At 43.7% G+C, this 20,419-nt stretch overlaps 1 protein-coding gene and 1 pseudogene across 1 annotated transcript in view; both read right to left on the reverse strand.

Moving 5' to 3' along the window:
- LOC126295054 (transcription factor MafA-like) overlaps positions 1-20,419 on the reverse strand; it is a 149,707-nt gene that overhangs the window by 76,786 nt on the left and 52,502 nt on the right. The window contains exon 4 of the mRNA XM_049987302.1: positions 11,380-11,790. Coding sequence (XP_049843259.1) covers positions 11,380-11,790 — 411 coding nt within the window. The remainder of the gene's footprint in view (positions 1-11,379; positions 11,791-20,419) is intronic.
- LOC126295572 (5S ribosomal RNA) lies at positions 8,302-8,419 on the reverse strand (annotated as a pseudogene).

The following is a 20,419-nucleotide window of genomic DNA, read 5'->3' on the forward strand; positions in this document are numbered from 1 at the left end:
TTCGGAAGATCTTCGGATGCAGACACAAGGGAATGGAGGATTAGACACAACCTGACGAGCTTGAGGAACTATACCAGCACCCAAACATAGCAGGAACTGTCAAAAGCCAAACAAATGCAGTGGGCCGGCCATGTAGTCCAGTTGGAAGATCACAGATGGCCACAGAAGCTCATGGATTTCACACCTACAGGAAAGAGACCCCCAGGGAGACCGAAGAAGTGTTGGAGGGATGGTCTCAATGAAGATTTAAACCATGCATCAATAGATGTGGATGAATGGCGGGCAGCAGCAATGGACAGAACACAGTGGAGGAGGAAACGTAGCAGCGTGCGGTCCACTGGACCTAATCATGTAAAAGAAGAAGAACAGCATACTGAACAATCATTCTGTGGCCTCTGCAAGGGCTTCTTCACTGCCACACCATCGCATCCCCCTCAGATTCAGAGGTAAGATGGCCCAGCATATAGCCCGTCAAAAACACAGATCCAGTATGAAAACAGGGAGAAGGTGCACTGAACGGAAAAAAAGCAAAATAGAAACAGTGACCGTTCCAACAACAAGTAGTGAAATAAAGAGCAGTCAAAATAGCAGTGTCGTCGTGGGTAATTGGTGATGGTGTTAGGCTATCAAGCAGGTCAGCCATGTTCGAAACTCTCTTGCGCAGACCGGATAGACAACCATCAAAGTGCCGCCCAGTACGACAAAGATAAGCACTGTCGGGCTGGACTAGCACTTGGATGGGTGTCTGTCTGGTCTGCCGGGCGCTGTTGGCAAGCAGGGTGCCCTCAGCCCTTGTGAGGCAAACTGATGAGCTGCTTCATTCAGAAGTAGAGGCTCCGGTCTCGTAAACTGACGTACGGCCAGCAGAGCGGTGTGCTGAACACATAACCCTTTGTATCAGCATCCAGTGACGTCTGTGGGCTGGGGATGACACGGCGGCCGGTCGGTACCGTTGAACCTTCGTGGCCTGTTCGGGCAGACTATACTTTAGTTCTGTAGTCTTAACAGTTCTCACACTACTCGCTACTTATAGAATATAAGCCATGTGGTAAGAAAACATTACCGTCGAAAGTAAATGAGATAAGACTGACAGGTGAGACGTATGCAAGCGTCGTGTCTGATCGCCTGCAACCATTCATGTCCACTGTGCATTCTGACAGATTTGGGAAATTACAGCAGGACAATGCGACATCCCACACGTCCAGAATTGCTACAGATTGGCTCCACAAACGCTCTTCTGAGTTTTTTCCGTTCGCCGCCAAACTCCCCAGACATGAACATTATTGAGCATATATGGGATGCATTGCAACGTGCTGTTCAGAAGAGATCTCCACCCCCTCGTATTCTTACGGATTTATGGCCTGCCCTGCAGGACTCATGGTGCCAGCTCCCTCCAGCACTACTTCAGACATTAGCCGAGCCCATGCTACGTCGTGTTGCGGCAATTCCGCGTGCTCGCGTGAGCCTGCACGATATTTGGCTCTTGAATAAAAAAACGAATGTAGCATACGACAAAAGTGCCATCACAGTTCATGTGATTAATTACTTAACCACAAATTAAAACGACGAGTATTAAAGGTAGCCGGCCGGTGTGGCCGAGCGGTTCTAGGCGCTTCAGTATGGATCAGCCCGACCGCTACGGTCGCCGTTTCGAATCCTGCCTCGGGCGTGGAGATGTGTGTTGTCCTTAGGTTAGTTAGGTTTAAGTAGTTCTAAGTTCTAGGGGACTGATGACCTCAGTTTCATAGTGCTCAGAGCCATTTGAACCATTTTCTTGGCTGTAGAATACGACTCACGCGATAAGACTCCATTACCGTCGCAAGTAAATGTGATGAATAGTGAGAGCAGGCGAGATAGCACATAGATGGATCGCAGATATGAAAACAACAAATAAACGGCTGTGAACTACGTTACAACAAAGGCATTCAAGAGTCAAGATTTCCAGAAGGGAACGGGACTTCAAAAACGTTAAAAACATATGTTTTGAGAGAGCACAGAGAAAGTGTGTGACTGTGAAACTGCTGCGTTCATTTGCTGCAACTTATGTTGCAAAGTATTACGTTTTCCTTGGGAGCGATCACATTCACATTCATACGAATACCTACATAGGGCAAACAGGCACATCTCACTCATTTACCAGTCGTACAAAGTAGGTGCGCCGGTAAGACATTCCTATCATGTGACACAGGTACTGTCACTAATACCGTGTATGACTCACCAGACGTGCTTTCCGGTGGACGATTCGGTTGACTTGTCACTTTGTCATCAAACGTTTGTGGTTCTCATTCGAGAGCCACTTCCTATCGGCTGTCATTAGAGTAGCTGTGCAGAATCGAATGTTCAAATGTGTGTGAAATCTAATGGGACTTAACTCCTAAGGTCATCAGTCCCTAGGCTTACAGACTACTTAACCTAAATTATCCTAAGGACAAACGCACACACCGATGCCCGAGGGAGGACTCGAATCTCTGCCGGGGCCAGCCGGACAGTCCGTGGCTGCATCGCCCGAGACCGCTATCATGTGACACAGGTACTGTCACTAATACCGTGTATGACTCACCAGACGTGCTTTCCGGTGGACGATTCGGTTGACTTGTCACTTTGTCATCAAACGTTTGTGGTTCTCATTCGAGAGCCACTTCCTATCGGCTGTCATTAGAGTAGCTGTGCAGAATCGAATGTTCAAATGTGTGTGAAATCTAATGGGACTTAACTCCTAAGGTCATCAGTCCCTAGGCTTACAGACTACTTAACCTAAATTATCCTAAGGACAAACGCACACACCGATGCCCGAGGGAGGACTCGAATCTCTGCCGGGGCCAGCCGGACAGTCCGTGGCTGCATCGCCCGAGACCGCTCGGCTAATGTCGGCCGCAGTGGACGAGCGGTTCTAGGCGCTGCAGTCTGGAACCGAGCAACCGCTACGGTCGCAGGTTCCAATCCTGCCTCGCGCATGGATGTGTGTGATGTCCTTAGGTTAGTTAGGTTTAATTAGTTCTAGGCGATTGATGACCTCAGAAGTTAAGTCGCATAGTGCTCAGAGCCATTTGAACCAAGCTCGGCTAATCCCCCACTGTGCAAAATCAAGTGACATTATACGTCCCTAACTTACACCTCGCTGTTACAAACGGACGTTACACCACGAGACAGACACAAACTTGAAGAAAGAAGAAATAAAATTGGTCCGGGGCGGGGGGAGGGGGAGGGGAGATGTTAGAATACGGCTCGCCACTTTTGCAGTTTAGCACCTTAACCACTTTTATTATTTTTATTTTTTTATTACCATAGGTTCCTTTTGCTTAATTCCATTTTGTTCTTTAGTGTTCGTTACATTTGTTTGGGGATGACGTTCCATGACACCTGTTAAAGTTCATCGTTGACCCGTTCACACAGGTATTTTTTTATTTATTTTTTTTTATTGCAGAGGGCAGCTAACCTTCTGACCAAACACGCTGAGTTACCGTGCCGGCACTTAACCACGACGCCATTTCTCTGTGTGTCTGCTCTATATTCCACTTCTTGTTCTGGGACCGTTCACTGTTTATATTGTGCGTTTTTCTTCACAGTCCAGTACACCTTCTTCCTGTTCTCATGCTTGATCTGTGTTCAAGCTGTCCACTGGGCCATCTTACGACTAAATCTGACAGTCTGGAGCCGAGCGACCGCTACGGTCGCAGGTTCGAATCCTGCCACGGGCATGGATCTGTGTGATGTCCTTAGGTTCGTTAGGTTTAATTAGTTCCAAGTTCTAGGCGACTGATGACCTCAGAAGTTAAGTGGCACAGTGCTTAGAGCCATTTGAACCATTTTCACTCAATCTGACAGGGATGTGATGGAGAGTTTCCCTTGCGAGAAAGCCGTTGAGCAGTGGGACAATCTGGACCAACAGTGCCTTGATGAACTTAGAGGATAGTATGTCACGAATACAGGCACACATCAATGGAAGAGGACGTGCTACTGGGTATTAGAGGTACCGGTATTTGCAGCAATCTGGACCACCACCTCAGAAGGTCTCGCTGTATGGTGGTACAACATGCAATGTGTGGTTTTCATGAGCAATAAAAAGGGCGGAAACGATGTTTTTGTTGATCTCTATCTCAATTTCCTGTATAGGTTCCGGAACTCCCGGAACCGAGGTGATGCAAAACTTTTTTTGTTGTGTGTATACTCGTATGAGTCGGGTACATGTTTGAAATTACATTTCATGTGCGTGTTGCGGGAAATGACCTGCGTTTCCTTGGAGACAAAACTACACAGCTCGCGGACGGAAATCGCCTGAAAAAAATTATAATCGAAAAAGTGTTACATTACACTTCCTTTGCTTTCTCGCAAGGCTCAAATGGTTCTGTGGGACTCAACTGCTGTGGTCATCAGTCCCCTACAACTTAGAACTACTTAAACTGAACTAACCTAAGGACATCACACACATCCATGCCCGAGGCAAGATTGGAACCTGCTCGGTCACCGCTCGGTCACAACGGCCGGCGACTAGAATACACTCCTTGGCTTCTAAAGTACAAGGGCCGACAGGTCATCCACAGCCTGAATGGATATCGCTTCATAGTTACTCGTATTAGTCGAATGGCGTGGAAGGGAAGCAGTAGTTGAGAAGGTAGTGAGGCTATAGTAGTCTGTGTACCAAGAAGGAAAGGCAATCAAGGAGAAATTCAGTGTCTGTTACAGCATAAGGAATTTTTCTGAATCAAACATGTAGCTTGAATAGCAACGATAAAGAACAGAATTTGTATTAATCGGATAAAGCGAAAGTTCCAGAGACATAAATTAAGTCTCAACTTTATCTATGATGATTAATACAGGTCAAAGAAATGAATTAAAATTTATACCATGACCGGGATACGAACCTGTGTCGCCTGCTCACTAGGCAGGGTGGTGCAGTTGTTACCTCAACTGCCTAGCGAGCAAGAGACCCAGGTTCGCACCCTGATCACGGTATAAAGTTTAACTCATTTCTTTGACCTGTATTCATCAACACAGTGATTCCTGATTAATTGTTGTCAATTGAATTGGGGGGGGGGGGTGTAACGGATTTTGGTGCAAAAAAACGATTTTTCAAAAATATTATTTTCTTGATCTATACAGTTTAATCTATGTTGTCTGTGAATTTTATCGTGATAGCAGCTTTAGAAATGCCTTTAAATTGTTAAACTGATTAACTCTTCGCTGGTGGCCATTCCCACCTTCTCTGACATTTGGGAAACTGATTGCTTCAGCGGAAATTTTTTCCAGCGTGAAGGCTATTTTGTTTCAGTATCTTTGGCTGACATCTATACCTCTGGTTGACATCTATATCTTTGCCTGAAAACTTTCTTGCATGTGCTTTATTTACGTTTCGACAATACTGACACATATTAGTAGGTGGATGGTTGAATCCGCAAACCTTTACGTGGAAATCAAGATTTGTGCATAACGGGTGGTAGAACAACTACGTTTAGGAAACGGAGGTTTCATCGACATCGGTATACCAACAAAATAGAGGAAGCTTCTCGCATTGAAGAACATAAGCTCTCAGTTGCAGCATCGAAACTTTGGACTGGAGAATTGTGCGGGTGCGTGAATGATGTTGATATGGATTCCAGTGGATTCAGACTTATTGATTTAGAGCTTCTCTGGCAAGCTATAAGGTTTTCATGTTCATGTGTTAGCTGCAAAAATACGGAATGCATGATTGTTGTTGAAGAAAGAAGAGTGGGTATAGCTCGTGATTTTAAACTAATTTGTAATTCTTGTGGCTATGAATTTTGATTTTTCTCCTCCAAAAAGAAACTGACGCCTGTGAAAGTAATTTTAGGTTAGCATATGCTCTGAAATGCCTTGCACAGGGCAGGGAAGTAGGTAATTAATTGTGTGGTTTTCTGAACATGCCTCCACCTTGTGCAAGGTTTGAAAAAATAAATAATGAAGTGTCTGATGCTGTATGCGATACTGCCAAAGTTTCTACGAAGAAAGCTGTGGAGGAACTGGTGCAAGTAAACCAAAAAGAAATAGATCCCGGGGTAGATATCCATGACAGTGAATCTCCTGCAAATGTTACTGACCAGTGTGTGTCTGTAGATGGGACCTGGATGAAAAGGGGTCACACATCTCTGTGTGGTGTTGCATCTGTTATTGGTGTTGAGACTGAAGCTAAGTTTTGGATGTAAAAATTATGTTCAAATACGTGTGATTTCCTAAGACACCAAACTACTGAGGTCATCGGTCCCTAGAGTTACACACTACTTAAACTAGCTTACGCTAAGGACAACACACACAACAATGCCCGAGGGAGGGCTCGAACCGCCGACGGGAGGGGAAGTTATATCTAAATACTGCCACCAGTGTGCAACAAGGAAAATGTCCAACAATGAAGACAGTGGCAAGGAAAGCATAGAGCAGCATGATCTGAAAATTATAGTGGCTCAAGTGGGAGCATGGAGGCTGCTGCAGTTGTGGAGATGTTCTCCAGATCTGAGTACCAGTATGGTGTTAGGTATACTATATACCTTGGTGATGGGGACTCCTCTCCGTTCAAAGCTGTAACAGATAAAAATCCGTACACTACAACAATAGGAAAATTGGAACGTGTTGGCCACATCCAAAAGGGGCTTGGCTGTAGACTTCGTCGCTGGCTGAAAGAGAAGAAAGGTGTAGAACTTCAGGATGGAAAACCACTAGGGGGAAAACGCATGCTTACGCTGAAAGAAATTGATTCTCTTCAGCTATTTTATAGGAGAGCTATCAGGAAGAACACACATAATTTCGAGGCAATGAGGCGTGCTGTGCGGGCAATCTTGTTCCACAAACTATCCAGTGACCAATCACCAATGCACAATCTGTGTCCGAAAGACGCTTGGTGTAAGTTCAACAACAGAAATGAGACATATTCACATAAACACTTGTTACCATAACCTGTTATGAATGCCATGAAGCCCAGATTCAGGTTTCTTGCAGACACGGATTTTCTGAGGAAGTGTATTCACGGAAAGACACAAAATGCAAATGAAAGCCTCAATAACGTAATTTGGATTAGATGCTCAAACAAGTCATTCTATGGTCTTGAAGTACGGTATTCAAAATAGGTGTCTATGTGCAGTTTTATGTTATAATAGCGGAGATAATGACGGAATTGAAGTGCTGAACATAGTTGGTATAGATGCTGGTGTGTTTATAACAAAAGCATTTTACACCACCGACGAGAGCAGGGCCAAGAAAGCTAACACATTAGCGTCTTACCTGCAAATACAGGCCAGGCAGACTTCAAGAGAACAGAAGAGAAACCTGGCGGATGAGAAGTATATATTGGGAGGATTTTAGAATTGAGCTAAGCTTGTGACATGTAGAAGTATGAGAAGAAAAATATTTGACCTCATTTTCTCTTTTTTACAATTTTTACGTTATTAGAAGCCTTTTCTCGAAAAGTATACGCTCTAATGCTATGACATGTTCAAGAACTGTTAGCAACGTGTTGCTCTCTGCCTCGAACTACGAAAATACGAGATCCTGGAATTACATTCTGATTTTTAGAAGAATGTATGTAAAAAAAGTTAATTTTTGATGTACAGAATTAAAAACTCTATTAAGCATATAATTTGTACCATAAATTAACTGTAGTTCAGTGGTCTTATAACCTTTTCAGGATACTACAATAAAATTTTCAGATTAATTGCATGATTAGAATTTGAGTTATGGTTCTTCACAAAAAAAATTAAAAAATTAAAAATACAAATTTCTGGAAAAGTATTAATCCTGCCTATTTTATTGTACTTTTTACTTAAAACTTAGCTCTTGTACTTTACACACGCAAAATTTTAGATTTGTACATAATGGTTGCAATGATTTTTTAAATAAATGTTTACAGTTTCCGTTACATTCCCCCTTAAAGACCTTATTCGCAAATTCGTAATTCGCTACTAAAGGAACACGTAGATCATTATTTGGCTAAATCGATAAACTGCATCACTAGTCTTTATGATCTGCCGATTGGGGAATAATAATAGAGAATCGGATATGGAGAGGAGTGACATAGCACTGTCGGTAATATTGCAGTGGAAGTGTTACAAGTGGTCACATTCTGATGTATCAAGGAGTGGCAAATTTGTTAATGTAAGAACGTGAAAAGAACGTCCGAACAGGCCTCGGAAGGAACAATGGCACCGACCGGCCACAGGCGCCACTGGATGCGGATATGGGGCGGCATGTTGTCAGCACACCGCTCTCCCAGCCGTCAGTTTACGAGACCGGAGCCTCTACTTCTCAGTCAAATAGCTCCTCAGTTTGCGTCACAAGGGCTGAGTGCACCCCGCTTGTCAACAGCGCTCGGCAGACCGGATGGTCACCCATCCAAGTGCTAGCCCAGTCCGACAGCGCTTAACTTCGGTGATCTGGTGGGAACCGGTGCTACCACAGCGGCAAGGCCGCTAGCTACGGAAGGACGTGAGGGAAGGAAAAATTGTTGAGAAGACCAAGAGACCAGTGCAGTAAACAGGTCCTAGTGGACATAGGCTGCTGTAGTTATGCAGAAATGCTTGCACAGGACACAGTACGGTGGAGAGGTGCGTCTTTGGACTGAAGACCACACCAGCAACTGCTGATATACCAGATTGTTATTAAAGCTCCTACATATTCATTATAGTTGAAATTAATACACTTTCATTCCGAAACCTGACAAAATAAAGGCCAGGGTGGAAAAGTTTTAACTGTGTACTCTTACACAGGCATATGGGAGTTTTGTACTCATTTTATGATTGCGGCTATCGAGACGAATCCAATGATGTGTAAGAGTAAGGTCTTTGAAGGTCAACGAAGGTCAAAAAGGTGGCAGGAAGGTCCACTTACAGAAGGCATTCTAAGTGATAACCAGTGGTACCAATGCAGTGCTGTAATCTTCATATAATCCATTGAGTGCTATTTCTTATGACTACCGCACTTACCGAAGCACATGTTCTGACATTTCTCTCTCGTATATCGTGCAAATAGACAAGTATTGGTACATGGAATTCTCCAGCAGTGCCCACAGAGATGACATGCTACCCTTTCATAATCCACACAGCCCACATGCCAGCCCATCATTTTTCGCATTTACTGTTCTGTATCCAGTCATCATCAAAATCATAGCCACACTCTGGGCACATTCTTTTTTTTCTATTTTTGTCTGAAGAGCTACGAGCAGATTCATTTTTACAGAGTGAGGTTCTTCTGTGATCTAGAAGATCCTGTTTGCTTTCCCTCTCTGTTTTCAGTTTTCCTTCTCCTTATTCTTCTCTTTCAGATCGAGAACATTGTCCACCAGTCCATTTTTAGTACATACACTTCGTTCTATCGACTGGCGACAATTCTAGCTGGGGGCACATGTCAGAAACGGACGTATGCATTAGAGCGACTCCTTCAGTGACTTCCACACACATCAAAAAAATTTTTGCTTCACCCCAGTTCCCAGAACTCCTGAAGATAGACCTTCACTGTGGATATTGTATCACAGACACATTCCCTTTGACTGTTCAGTGATCTCACTAAACCGCCCCAAAGATGAAACAACCATGCATGAGCAGCGCCTATTAGACGGAGGGAGTCCGACAGCCGATCAGTTGCAGTCATTCCACCAGGAAGGAGGTTCACGGCTCGTGTTGTCTGTACTTCAACCGTGCCTAGACGGTCAATGCCGCGGTTCGATCGCGTCCGCATTGTTACTTTAAGCTAGGAAGGGCTCTCAACAAGGGAAGAGTCCAGGCGTCCTCGGAGTGAACCAAAGCAATGTTGTTCGGACATGGAGGAGATACTGAGAGACAGGAACTGTCGATGACATGCCTCGCTCAGGCCGCCCAAGGCTACTACTGCAGTGGATGACCGCTACCTACCGATTATGGCTCGGAGGAACCCTGACAGAAACGCCACCATGTTGAATGATATTTTTCTTGCAGCAACAGAACGTTGTTTTACGAATCAAACTGTACGCAATAGGCTGCATGAAGCGCAACTTCACTCGCGATGTCCACAGCGACGTCCATCTTTGCAACCACACCATGCAGCGCGGTACAGACGGGCCCAACAACATGCCGAATGGACCGCTCAGGCTTGACATCACGTTCTCTTCACGCCTTTATCCAGACAGTCGTCGAGACGTATTTGGAGGGAACCCGGTCAGGCTGAACGCCTTAGACACAACTGTCCAGCGAGTGCAGCAAGGTGGGGGTTCCCTGCTGTTTTGGGATGGCATTATGTGGAGGCCGATGTACGCCGCTGGTGGTCACGGAAGGCGCCGTAACGGCTGTACGATACGTGATTGCCATCCTCCGACCGATAGTGCAACCATATCGGTAGCATCTTGGCGAGGCATTCGTCTTCACGGACAAGTCTCTCGCCCATCGTGCACATATTGTGAATGACTACCTTCAGGATAACGACATCGCTCGACTACAGTGGCCAGCATGTTCTCCAGACCTGAACCCTATGGAACATGCCTGGGGTAGATTGATAAGGGCTGTTTATGGACGACGTGATCCAGCAACCACTCTGAGGGATCCACGCCGAATCGCCGTTGGGGAGTGGGAGAATCTGGAGCAACAGTGCCTTGATGAACTTGTGGATAGTATGCCAGCACGAATACAGGCATGCATCAATGTAAAAGGACGTGATACTGGGTATTAGAGGTACCGGTGTGTACAGCAGTCTGAATCACCACCTTTGAAGGTCTCGTTGTATGATGGTACAACATGCAATGTGTAATTTTCATGAGCAATAAGAAGGGCGGAAAAGATGTTTATGTTGATCTCGATCCCAATTTTATGTACAGGTTTATCACTCTCTGTAATCTGAACTGCATCTTTGTTTCCTGCCATTAGACGATAAGGAACAGACTACGTCCACCGAATAAACGTCAGAACCGCGAAGACATATTCCAGTTCTTTTAAATGGTTTTGATGCATTCTCTAATATTGCTGTCTGGAAGTTCAACCCCAGCACACTGCAGACTGGCAGCTGTTACCGTACATAAAATGGAGCAATCCCATGTAGACTTAACAGCCAATGCGATAAATTAAACTGCACCGACTGTTTGATTAAACCTGCTCTAATAACAAGGCGTGCCTGTTACTTTCGGTACAAACAGGAATGCTTTCCTTCTGAATGCTAAAACAGAACTGGGCAGCCGAGCGGTTCTAGGCGCTGCAGCCTGGAACCGCGCGACCGCTAGGGTCGCAGGTTCGAATCCTGCCTCGAGCATGGATGTGTGTGATGTCCTTAGGTTAGTTAGGTTTAAGTAGTTCTAAGTTCTAGGGGACTGATGACCACAGCAGTTAAGTCCCATAGTGCTCAGAGCCATTTGAACCAACCAGAACTGGGTAGCAGTAGAAAATGCCTGGCCTTATTGCAGAATAGCAGAATTACCTGCAGAGACTGGGCCGACTTGGACCTCCTGCTACCCGACGAAGACTTTTGCTGGTGGTGGTGGTGCTGGTGGTGATGGTGGTGGTGGTGGTCGTGGTGCTGGTGATGCAGTCCCACCACACCCTGCTGCTGGAGGTGGATGTCGTGGTCTGCCGCATGGAGTCCAGCAGGGGAGTCCACTCCGTGGTCTTGAGATGGGGACCCGGGGCTCGTCACGCCCTCTGCTTGCTGGTCGTGCTCGTGCTCGTGGTGCTGGTGGTGGTGGTCGTGCTCGTGATCGTGGTGGTGCTGGTCACGATCTTGATCGTGCAGGTGGTGTTCGTGATCGTGATCGTGGAGGTGCGGGTGGTGGAGGTCCGCTGGTGGCGAGTCAGGCCCGAGCTTCCGTTTCCTCGTCGACCGAAGAGCCTGCTGGAGAGACAGATGGATCTTTTCGTATAATTGGACTTAACCTCTTCTACATCTATGTCAACATCCACATACGTACTCTGCAAAACACCGTACGGAGCATGGCAGAGGACCTCTCACCCTACGAGTTTGTGAGGTAAATTCATTTTCAAAGCTCATCACATGGCCTGAGCTGACTGGTTAGTGATTCTCACTAAACATTACCTACTTCCTCTGTGACTCCCAGTCTACAGTTATTTATCCATTGGGGGCAAAATTAGTTTCTCAGGAGGAGCAAAAACTAAAACAGTTATATTGTTGTTGTTGTGGTCTTCAGTCCAGAGACTGGTTTGATGCAGCTCTCCATGCTACTCTATCCTGTGCAAGCTTCATCATCTCCCAGTACCTACTGCAGCCTACATCTGCTTAGTGTATTCATCTCTTGGTCTCCCTCTACGACTTTTACCCTCCACGCTGCCCTCCAGTACTAAATTGATCCCTTGATGCCTCGGAACATGTCCTACCAACCGATCCCTTCTTCTAGTCAATTTGTGCCACAAATTTCTCTTCTCCCCAATCCTATTCAATACCTCCTCATTAGTTTTGAGATCTACCCATCTACTCTTCAGCATTCTTCTGTAGCACCACATTTCGAAAGCTTCTATTCTCTTCTTGCCTAAACTATTTGTCGTCCATGTTTCACTTCCATACATGGCTACACTCCATACAGATACTTTCAGAAACGACTTCCTGACACTTAAATCTATACTCGATGTTAACAAATTTCTGTTCTTCAGAAATGCTTTCGTTGCCATTGCCCGTCTACATTTTATATCCTCTCTACTTCGACCATCATCAGTTATTTTGCTCCCCAAATATCAAAAATCCTTTACCACTTTAAGTGTCTCATTTCCTAACCTAATTCCCTCAACATCACCCGACTTAATTCGACTACATTCCATTATCCTCGTCTTGATTTTGTTGATGTTCTTCTTATACCCTTCTTTCAAGACACTATCCATTCCGTTCAACTGCTCTTCGAAGTCCTTTGCTGTCTCTGACAGAATTACAATGTCATCGGCGAACCTCAAAGGTTTTATTTCTTCTCCATAGATTTCAATACCTACTCCGAACTTTTCTTTTGTTTCCTTTACTGCTTGCTCAATATACAGATTGAATAACATCGGGGATTGGCTACAACCCTGTCTCATTCCCTTCCCAACCACTGCTTCCCTTTCATTCTTATATTATGGTTTGGTAAAACTCTAGATTATTAAAAATAGGATGGTCCATTGATAGTGACCGGGCCAAATATCTCACGAAATAAGCATCAGAAGAAAAAACTACAAAGAACGAAGCTAGTCTAGCTTGAGGGGGGATTATTTTGATCACAATAGCCATACATCAACGCGATATCGAAGTTTTCCGCAATTGCTAAACGGTCCATTTTTACAGGGTAATGTATCACGAAGCAAATATCGTTCGCACTGGCGGAATGTTACGTGATACCACGTACTTATACGTTTATTACTATTACAGTGCCACCTGTCACAAAGCGAAAAGAGTGGTCCAACTATAACATTCACATTTCTTTACTTACAACACAAATATGTAATAAAAAATGGGGGTTGCTATTTATAAAAACGCAGTTGATACCCGTTTGACCTGTGGCAGCGCCATCTAACGGGCCAACCATAGCGCCATCTGGCTTCCCCCTTCAACCTAGACGAGTTTCGTTCTTTGTAGTTTTTTCGTTTGATGCTTACTCCGTGAGATATTTGGCCCGATCACGATCAAGGGACCACCCTTTAATATATGTATTTCAAGATGCTACTGCAGGCGGGTGTAAAAATGAATGTGCGCAACGGAAAATAATAAACGCTAAAATGATAATTTGGCCCTGAAGCAGATCTTAGGATCTCTTAATGCTCTTTTTTATATATAAATTACAATCTAAACATAAATGAATGATGAAGGCAACTAATACTAGTAAATCATGAACGTTGTTGTTCAATATATTTATTATAGATTAATATCAACCCTTTAAGTACAATTGTCTATATTTCCTAACTAAAATTATTAATCAATTGCCCAACTCTGTCCAATATTATGACTGTACAGTCTAATATCACTAACGCGAAATGACTGACGTCATCAACGTACCAAACACCAGAAGAAACTACTTTCAAAGATGATTTACGGTGGTGTGGGACCTCAGTGGAAATAAACTAACTTGAGCATAGTTGTTTAGCTTTTATAGCCCTAATAATCCGAAGCAATATGCGATATGGTTCCCGTACTCATCTGCGACGATGGAAGAACTCCAGCCACAAAATAAACTCTTTGAAACACTAGGACGGCAGAAGGCGGTCCTCTGACTAATACTGTCTTCTCTCCGTGTTCCACAGACGAGAAACGCCAACTCCCAGCTACAAGGATGGAGTTCAGATAACGTCTCAACTTAAGTATACGCGGAAGAAGTGCTCTCAGTAACTGAACGTTGCATACTCAAGGACGACTTTCAACCCAGACGTGAGGTCCAGAATCGAATAGGTTCGCAGCAGTACAGTGCCCAACTGCTATTACTATAAACTCTCCTGAGAGCAAAGACAGCGAATAAGTCTGTACCATAAAGCTGATACCGAGCGACCGTCACACACGGGCGCTCACAATGGAAGACCTCATCTCTCCACCGCTGGCCTCCCAGCAAGGCTCAGCTCCCCACCATCGTAATTCAGAAAACGAATCATATTCCCGAAACCACGGAATATTCTCCGTCTCTACAGATTCTTCCGAACGCCGACCAACCATATTTTAGTCTTTTGTCGTCCAGCGCGGAAAGTTTGCGAGGAAAAACCTATACTCGTACAATGACACACTTCTGAGTAAAAATCCTTGGAAATAATCCAGCCTGCTTGGTTTCCGAGGTGCCACTTCTTCGTTCCTCTCACCTGCGTCCAAGATTTGCAGCGTTCGGAAGTATTATTCGGTTATCCTTCCGGTCCCTACTACAATAGCGGCCGGCCGTCACCCTATTGTGCTCCAGAGATCAGGTGCCACGACGTCCGTCTGGCTACTTCCTGTGTTTAAGCAGGACCAACACCTGTGAGGGCCTTCCACCCAGACATTGAGTTCTGCCTGCCGTTTCATCTCCACTGGCGTTCCAACCTCTACTAGTATAGGCAATCATTCATGACACCATTTTTATAATAAAGACACTCCGTCACCTTTCATGCAATAAGCGTTAACAATTATTTACAACACGTACGTGACAATGTCAGTCTCCTTTGTATATTCATATGTACGATGTACAACCTATCAAATGATACCTAATTGTGGTTGTAGTTCACGGCAAAGTATCTGGATGAGTGCTTGTGAGGTGCGAAATTATACCCACAATATATATTAGTATATGAATTATTTGATATACATGTTTAGCTATAGGAATGGCATGCGGAAATGTGAATGTCTTAGGATAATTGCAGCCAAAAACTTTCGTGGATGTTATATGTTCTTATAACAATGAACATGCATTTTGCTCATTGATAACAAATGTTTTACTGTGCCCCAGGGTACGACCACGATAATAACACGTCAATAAATATGCACCTTCAGTATTCGAACTTGGACTGGAAGGTCATTCGAATTTCCTTCCACTCTTTTCTAGATGGGTAAGTCTACTAGGAATCCCTTTGTTCCGTAGTTAACTTGTTTATATTATATCCTAGAATCATGAGCCACCATTTAACAGGCCCACAGTTAATTTGCATGCAGGCCAGCAGTGAGACAGTGATGGAAGCGAAGAACACAGAGTACCTCTTGCATAGACCTAGGAAAATCCAAGTACCGCCACAAACCTAAAGTCCTTTTTACTCTCCTGTTTATTTGATCTGCAGTAGTCAGCATTTGTCGCCAGTAGTACATTCTATCAGTAACTGTTTCCCAGATTTCTAAAACTGAAGAATATAGTTATCAGTTCTAATATCGTGTTTAATGAAGAAAGGAATATTTCCAGATGGTGAAATTCGATAGTGCAGCTGCCTCTGTAGTATAATGCACAGTACACCAGCCTGGAAGACAGGGAGGTGAACCGGATGCAGATCGAATCCACACGGCCGGCTAACAATCGTCGTTCCGGCACAACAGCGGGTGTATGCATGGATGGTTCAAATGGCTCTGAGCACTATGGGATTTAACATCTGAGGTCATCAGTCGCCTAGAATTTAGAACACTTAAACATAACCGACCTAAGGACATCACACACAATCATGCCCGAGCAAGGATTCGAAACTGCAACCGTAGCAGCAGGGCGGTTCCGGACTGAAGCGTCTAGAACCGCTCGGCCTGAAAGGCCGGCGTATATATGGATTTTAGGCGACATTTCACTCTCGTTCAGGAGTGGTTCTCGCAGAGGCGATATTAACATGCGATAGGTTACATAACGGGGCTAGTGATATGACGCAAATCAACTCGCATTGGCGGAATGTGTAGAAGAGTAGCTGAAGCGACTTAACTGGTTCGCCGGCCGCTGTTAACTGCAGCCGTAGCATTACCATCACATTTGCCATAAATAAACACGATATAGGCGTATTCCTCTGTCGCAAACGTGAAAGGCAACCCTATTTCATAAATAATCCACAAATTACAACAGTTACTATGTGGTTTCACTTAAATACATTGTTGTTATTATGTTCTTTCACTGAAAAATGCAAAAAACTAACTCGTTTCATGGTCAGCAAACGACTGAAACAACTCACAAACAGCTGCCAACGATGACATAAACGTTTCTACATCCTTAATGGGAAGCAAACAAATTTACTTGTATAATAATCTTTGCTTCTCTGAAAGATCTGGAAAAATACTGGAGAACCACGTCTGGGACATGATTTATTAGATTCAACAGACCAATAACGACGAAATAAATGGAAATCGTGCTTTACTTTAACCCTGTACAGTTTTACGATGACTACATATTAGCGAAGTTGCCAAATTTCTCGCAAACTCTTTTATTAGTCGTGTAAGTAGGCTGTTTAGGTTTTTTTATTGGTAACGCCACGTAGCGCTTTGTATGAAAATCACTGGCTGTGCTATGTGCAGTCTGTGGCTAGTTTGCATTGTTGTCTGCCATTGTAGTGTTGGGCAGTTGGCTGTTAACAGAGCGTAGCGTTGCGCAGTTTGAGATGAGCCGCCAGCAGTGGTGGATGTGGAGAGAGAAATGGCGGAGTTTTGAAATTAGTAAGACTGGATGTCATGAACTGCTATATATATTATCACTTTTGATCACTATTGAGGTAAATACATTGTTTGTTCTCTATTAAAATCTTTCATTTGCTAACTATGCCTATCAGTAGTTAATGCCTTCAGTAGTTTGAATCTTTTATTTAGCTGGCAGTATTGGCGCTCGCTGTATTGCAGTAGTTCGAGTAACGAAGATTTTTGTGACGTAAGTGATTTGTGAAACGTATAGGTTAATGTTAGTCAGGGCCATTCTTTTGTAGGGATTTTTGAAAGTCAGATCGCGTTGCGCTAAAATTATTGTGTGTCAGTTTAAGCACAGTCATGTATAATTGTTCAAAGGGGACGTTTCAGTCGTAACTCCGTAACTAAACATTTGCGGACGTATCTTTATATGAACTTTTTTCTTTATTTTTACTTGTAGAATTACGTATTACAATATTTTCATGTCTTCGGGAATCACTCTGCATAGGTCAATTCTAGTTACCGATTCCAATATTTGTAGCCTTTTTGTAGGGGGCTGGAATCGATAAACAGAATTGACCTATTTAGGAGGTCAATTCTAGTTACCTATTCCAATTATTCGGTGGTCCATAATTTCGGACATATTTCATTAAATCTGTGGACTACGTTTTTGCAGGATTTCTAGATATCTTATTGATCTCAGACCTAGTACAGAAAGGTAATATATATTGTACATTCAGCTTCCAAATTTTTCTCTTTTTCGTAGTAGTGAAGAGAGTAATACTATACATGCAAATCCTATAACGCTTTATTGCGCACAATTATTAAAATGGTCTCAATATGAAACCGTGGAATGGTTGGAATCGGTAGGTCAGTTTCAGTTTACCTTGTCCAGAATTTGTTAGAACCTACTTTCTGTGGGTTTTCTTTGGTTCTGTACTAGTCCCATTAACTTTAACAATTATAATTAAAAGTTAACGCTATTTCACAATATTATGACTTCATCATGCGCTGGACTGTAAAGGATTTAAAGTTTCCCTGTTATTTTCTTACTCACATAAATTACGATGATAATTTATTTCGGACTTGTACACTTCTCTTTTTGTGTTCGTATTTCTTTTCGTTACTTTTAATCAAATGGCTCTAAGTACTATGGGACTTAACATCTGAAGTCATCAGTCCCCCAGACTTAGCATCGGGTGATGCTGAGGGAATTAGATTAGCAAATGAGACACTTAAAATAATAAAGGAGTTTTGCTATTTGGGGAGATTCAAGTCTCAGAAAGTCTTTTCTGAAAGTATTTGTATGGAGTGTAGCCTTGTATGGAAGTGAAACATGGACGATAAATAGTTTGGACTAGAAGAGAATAGAAGCTTTCGAAATGTGGTGCTACAGAAGAATGCTGAAGATTAGATGGGTAGATCACGTAACTAATGAGGAAGTATTGAATAGGATTGGGGAGAAGAGAAGTTTGTGGCACAACTTGACCAGAAGAAGGGATCGGTTGGTAGGACATGTTCTGAGGCATCAAGGGATCACCAATTTAGCATTGGAGGGCAGCGTGGAGGGTAAGACCAAGAGATGAATACACTAAGCAGATTCAGAAGGATGTAGGCTGCAGTAGGTACTGGGAGATGAAGAAGCTTGCACAGGAGAGAGTTGCATGGAGAGCTGCATCAAACCAGTCTCAGGACTGAAGACCAAAACATCAACAACAATTTTTTAGACAATATTCCTTTGCTCATCCTCATAATTTTGATGGTCCTTCTCAAAGCAGTGTCCCATGAATGCGATGCACTTGTCCCAGCGTTTCTCCCAGTCTTCAAATATATGATGGAAACCATTTTTTCAGAGGTTCTTCAAAATCGCCCCCGCAGCCTTCAGCACTGCCTCCCACGAAGGCGTTTCTTCATGTTAGGGAATAGCAAAAAAGTCACATTGGGCTAAATCTTGACTATAGAGGGGGTCAGGGATGCACTTCAGGCTGACTTTTTACAAGATATTCAGCAGCAACATTGGCAATATGCGACCGCGCATTATCGTGCTGTAGTATCCAGCCTGCTTCACGGAAATGTGGTCTTTTGCACCTGATATGGACTTGCAATGATTTCAGGACATCCCTGTAGTGTTGTCCAGTTACTGATGTGTGTGGAAGCACAACATGCTGATAAACTATTCCATGAATATCAAACAATGATATGACCGTAACTTACCCAGCAGAAGCAAACAAAAAAATGGTTCAAATGGCTCTGAGCACTATGGGACTTAACATCTGAAGTCATCAGACCCTAGAACTTAGAACTACTTAAACGTAACTAACCTAAGGACATCACACACATCCATGCCCGAGGCAGGATTCGAACCTGCGACTGTAGCAGCCTCGCGGTTCCGGACTGAAGCGCCTAGAACCGCACGGCCACCGCGGCCGGCAGAAGCAAACACTTTTGCTTTTTTCAGGGGTTGCTGATGATGGTGATTTCTGCTTTGAGCTTTGTTGTTTGCTCTCAGGATCAAAATAATGTAGCCGAGTTTCATCAGCAGTGATTACATTCGAAAGAAACTCCGTATCTTCCTCTAACATCAACTTTAACTGCATGCACACCTGCATTGGCATGTCCTTTTGTTCGGGAATCGACAGTCTTGGAACCCATCGCGCACAAACACGTGTTATGCGCAATTTTTCTGTCACCAACGTGTGAGCGGCACCCAATGAAATGTTCAGTATTTCAGAAACTGATCTTAAGGTAACACAATGACAGCATTAGTGTTGGTGTTTTCTTCCGTAAGAGCAGTAACTGGAGCACTGGTTCCACCTTCCATTGAAATTGATTGTCTCCCCTCTGTAAACATTTTAAAACACCTTCTAGCTGTGTTATAGGGAAGAACAGACTCTCCTTAGGCCTCCTGCAACATTGTACAGGCCTCAGCTGAAGATTTGTTGAGAAGAAAACAGAATTTCAAAAGCCACATATTGTTCCTCGCATGTTGCCTCCATTGTAGCGATTTGCGATACTGAACATGTCTGACCTTGCCTGCCTCTCACAGGAGGGAACCAGGAGTCCCAACAATGCAACTACTTCGGCGTGATTGTTGCACATTAAGCTGACAGAACACCATTAGATTAAATTTTAGCGTGAGAAATTGTGACCATAAAAAATTATGACGTTCTTTATGGAACAGCCCTCGTAGTTTATGTTCACGGATGTAAAAATTATGTCCCCTTCTCTACTTCCCCCTCTTAGGGGTCGAAATCATTTAATTTAATTTAAGTTTTTAAATTTTGAATCCCTCTACTTCCGTAATCATCAGATATGTTGCTGGCCAAACTGAAGTACTCATTTCTCACTTGCTAATGGAATTCTCTCGGCATCATGTGACATAATTAAAGTACATTCCATTACCCATCTTTTACTTTTGTTCATTGTTCATCTAATGACCTCTTTCAAAGACGAT

The sequence above is a fragment of the Schistocerca gregaria genome, chromosome 11 (assembly GCF_023897955.1).
Source record: "Schistocerca gregaria isolate iqSchGreg1 chromosome 11, iqSchGreg1.2, whole genome shotgun sequence".
Taxonomy (NCBI): domain Eukaryota; kingdom Metazoa; phylum Arthropoda; class Insecta; order Orthoptera; family Acrididae; genus Schistocerca; species Schistocerca gregaria.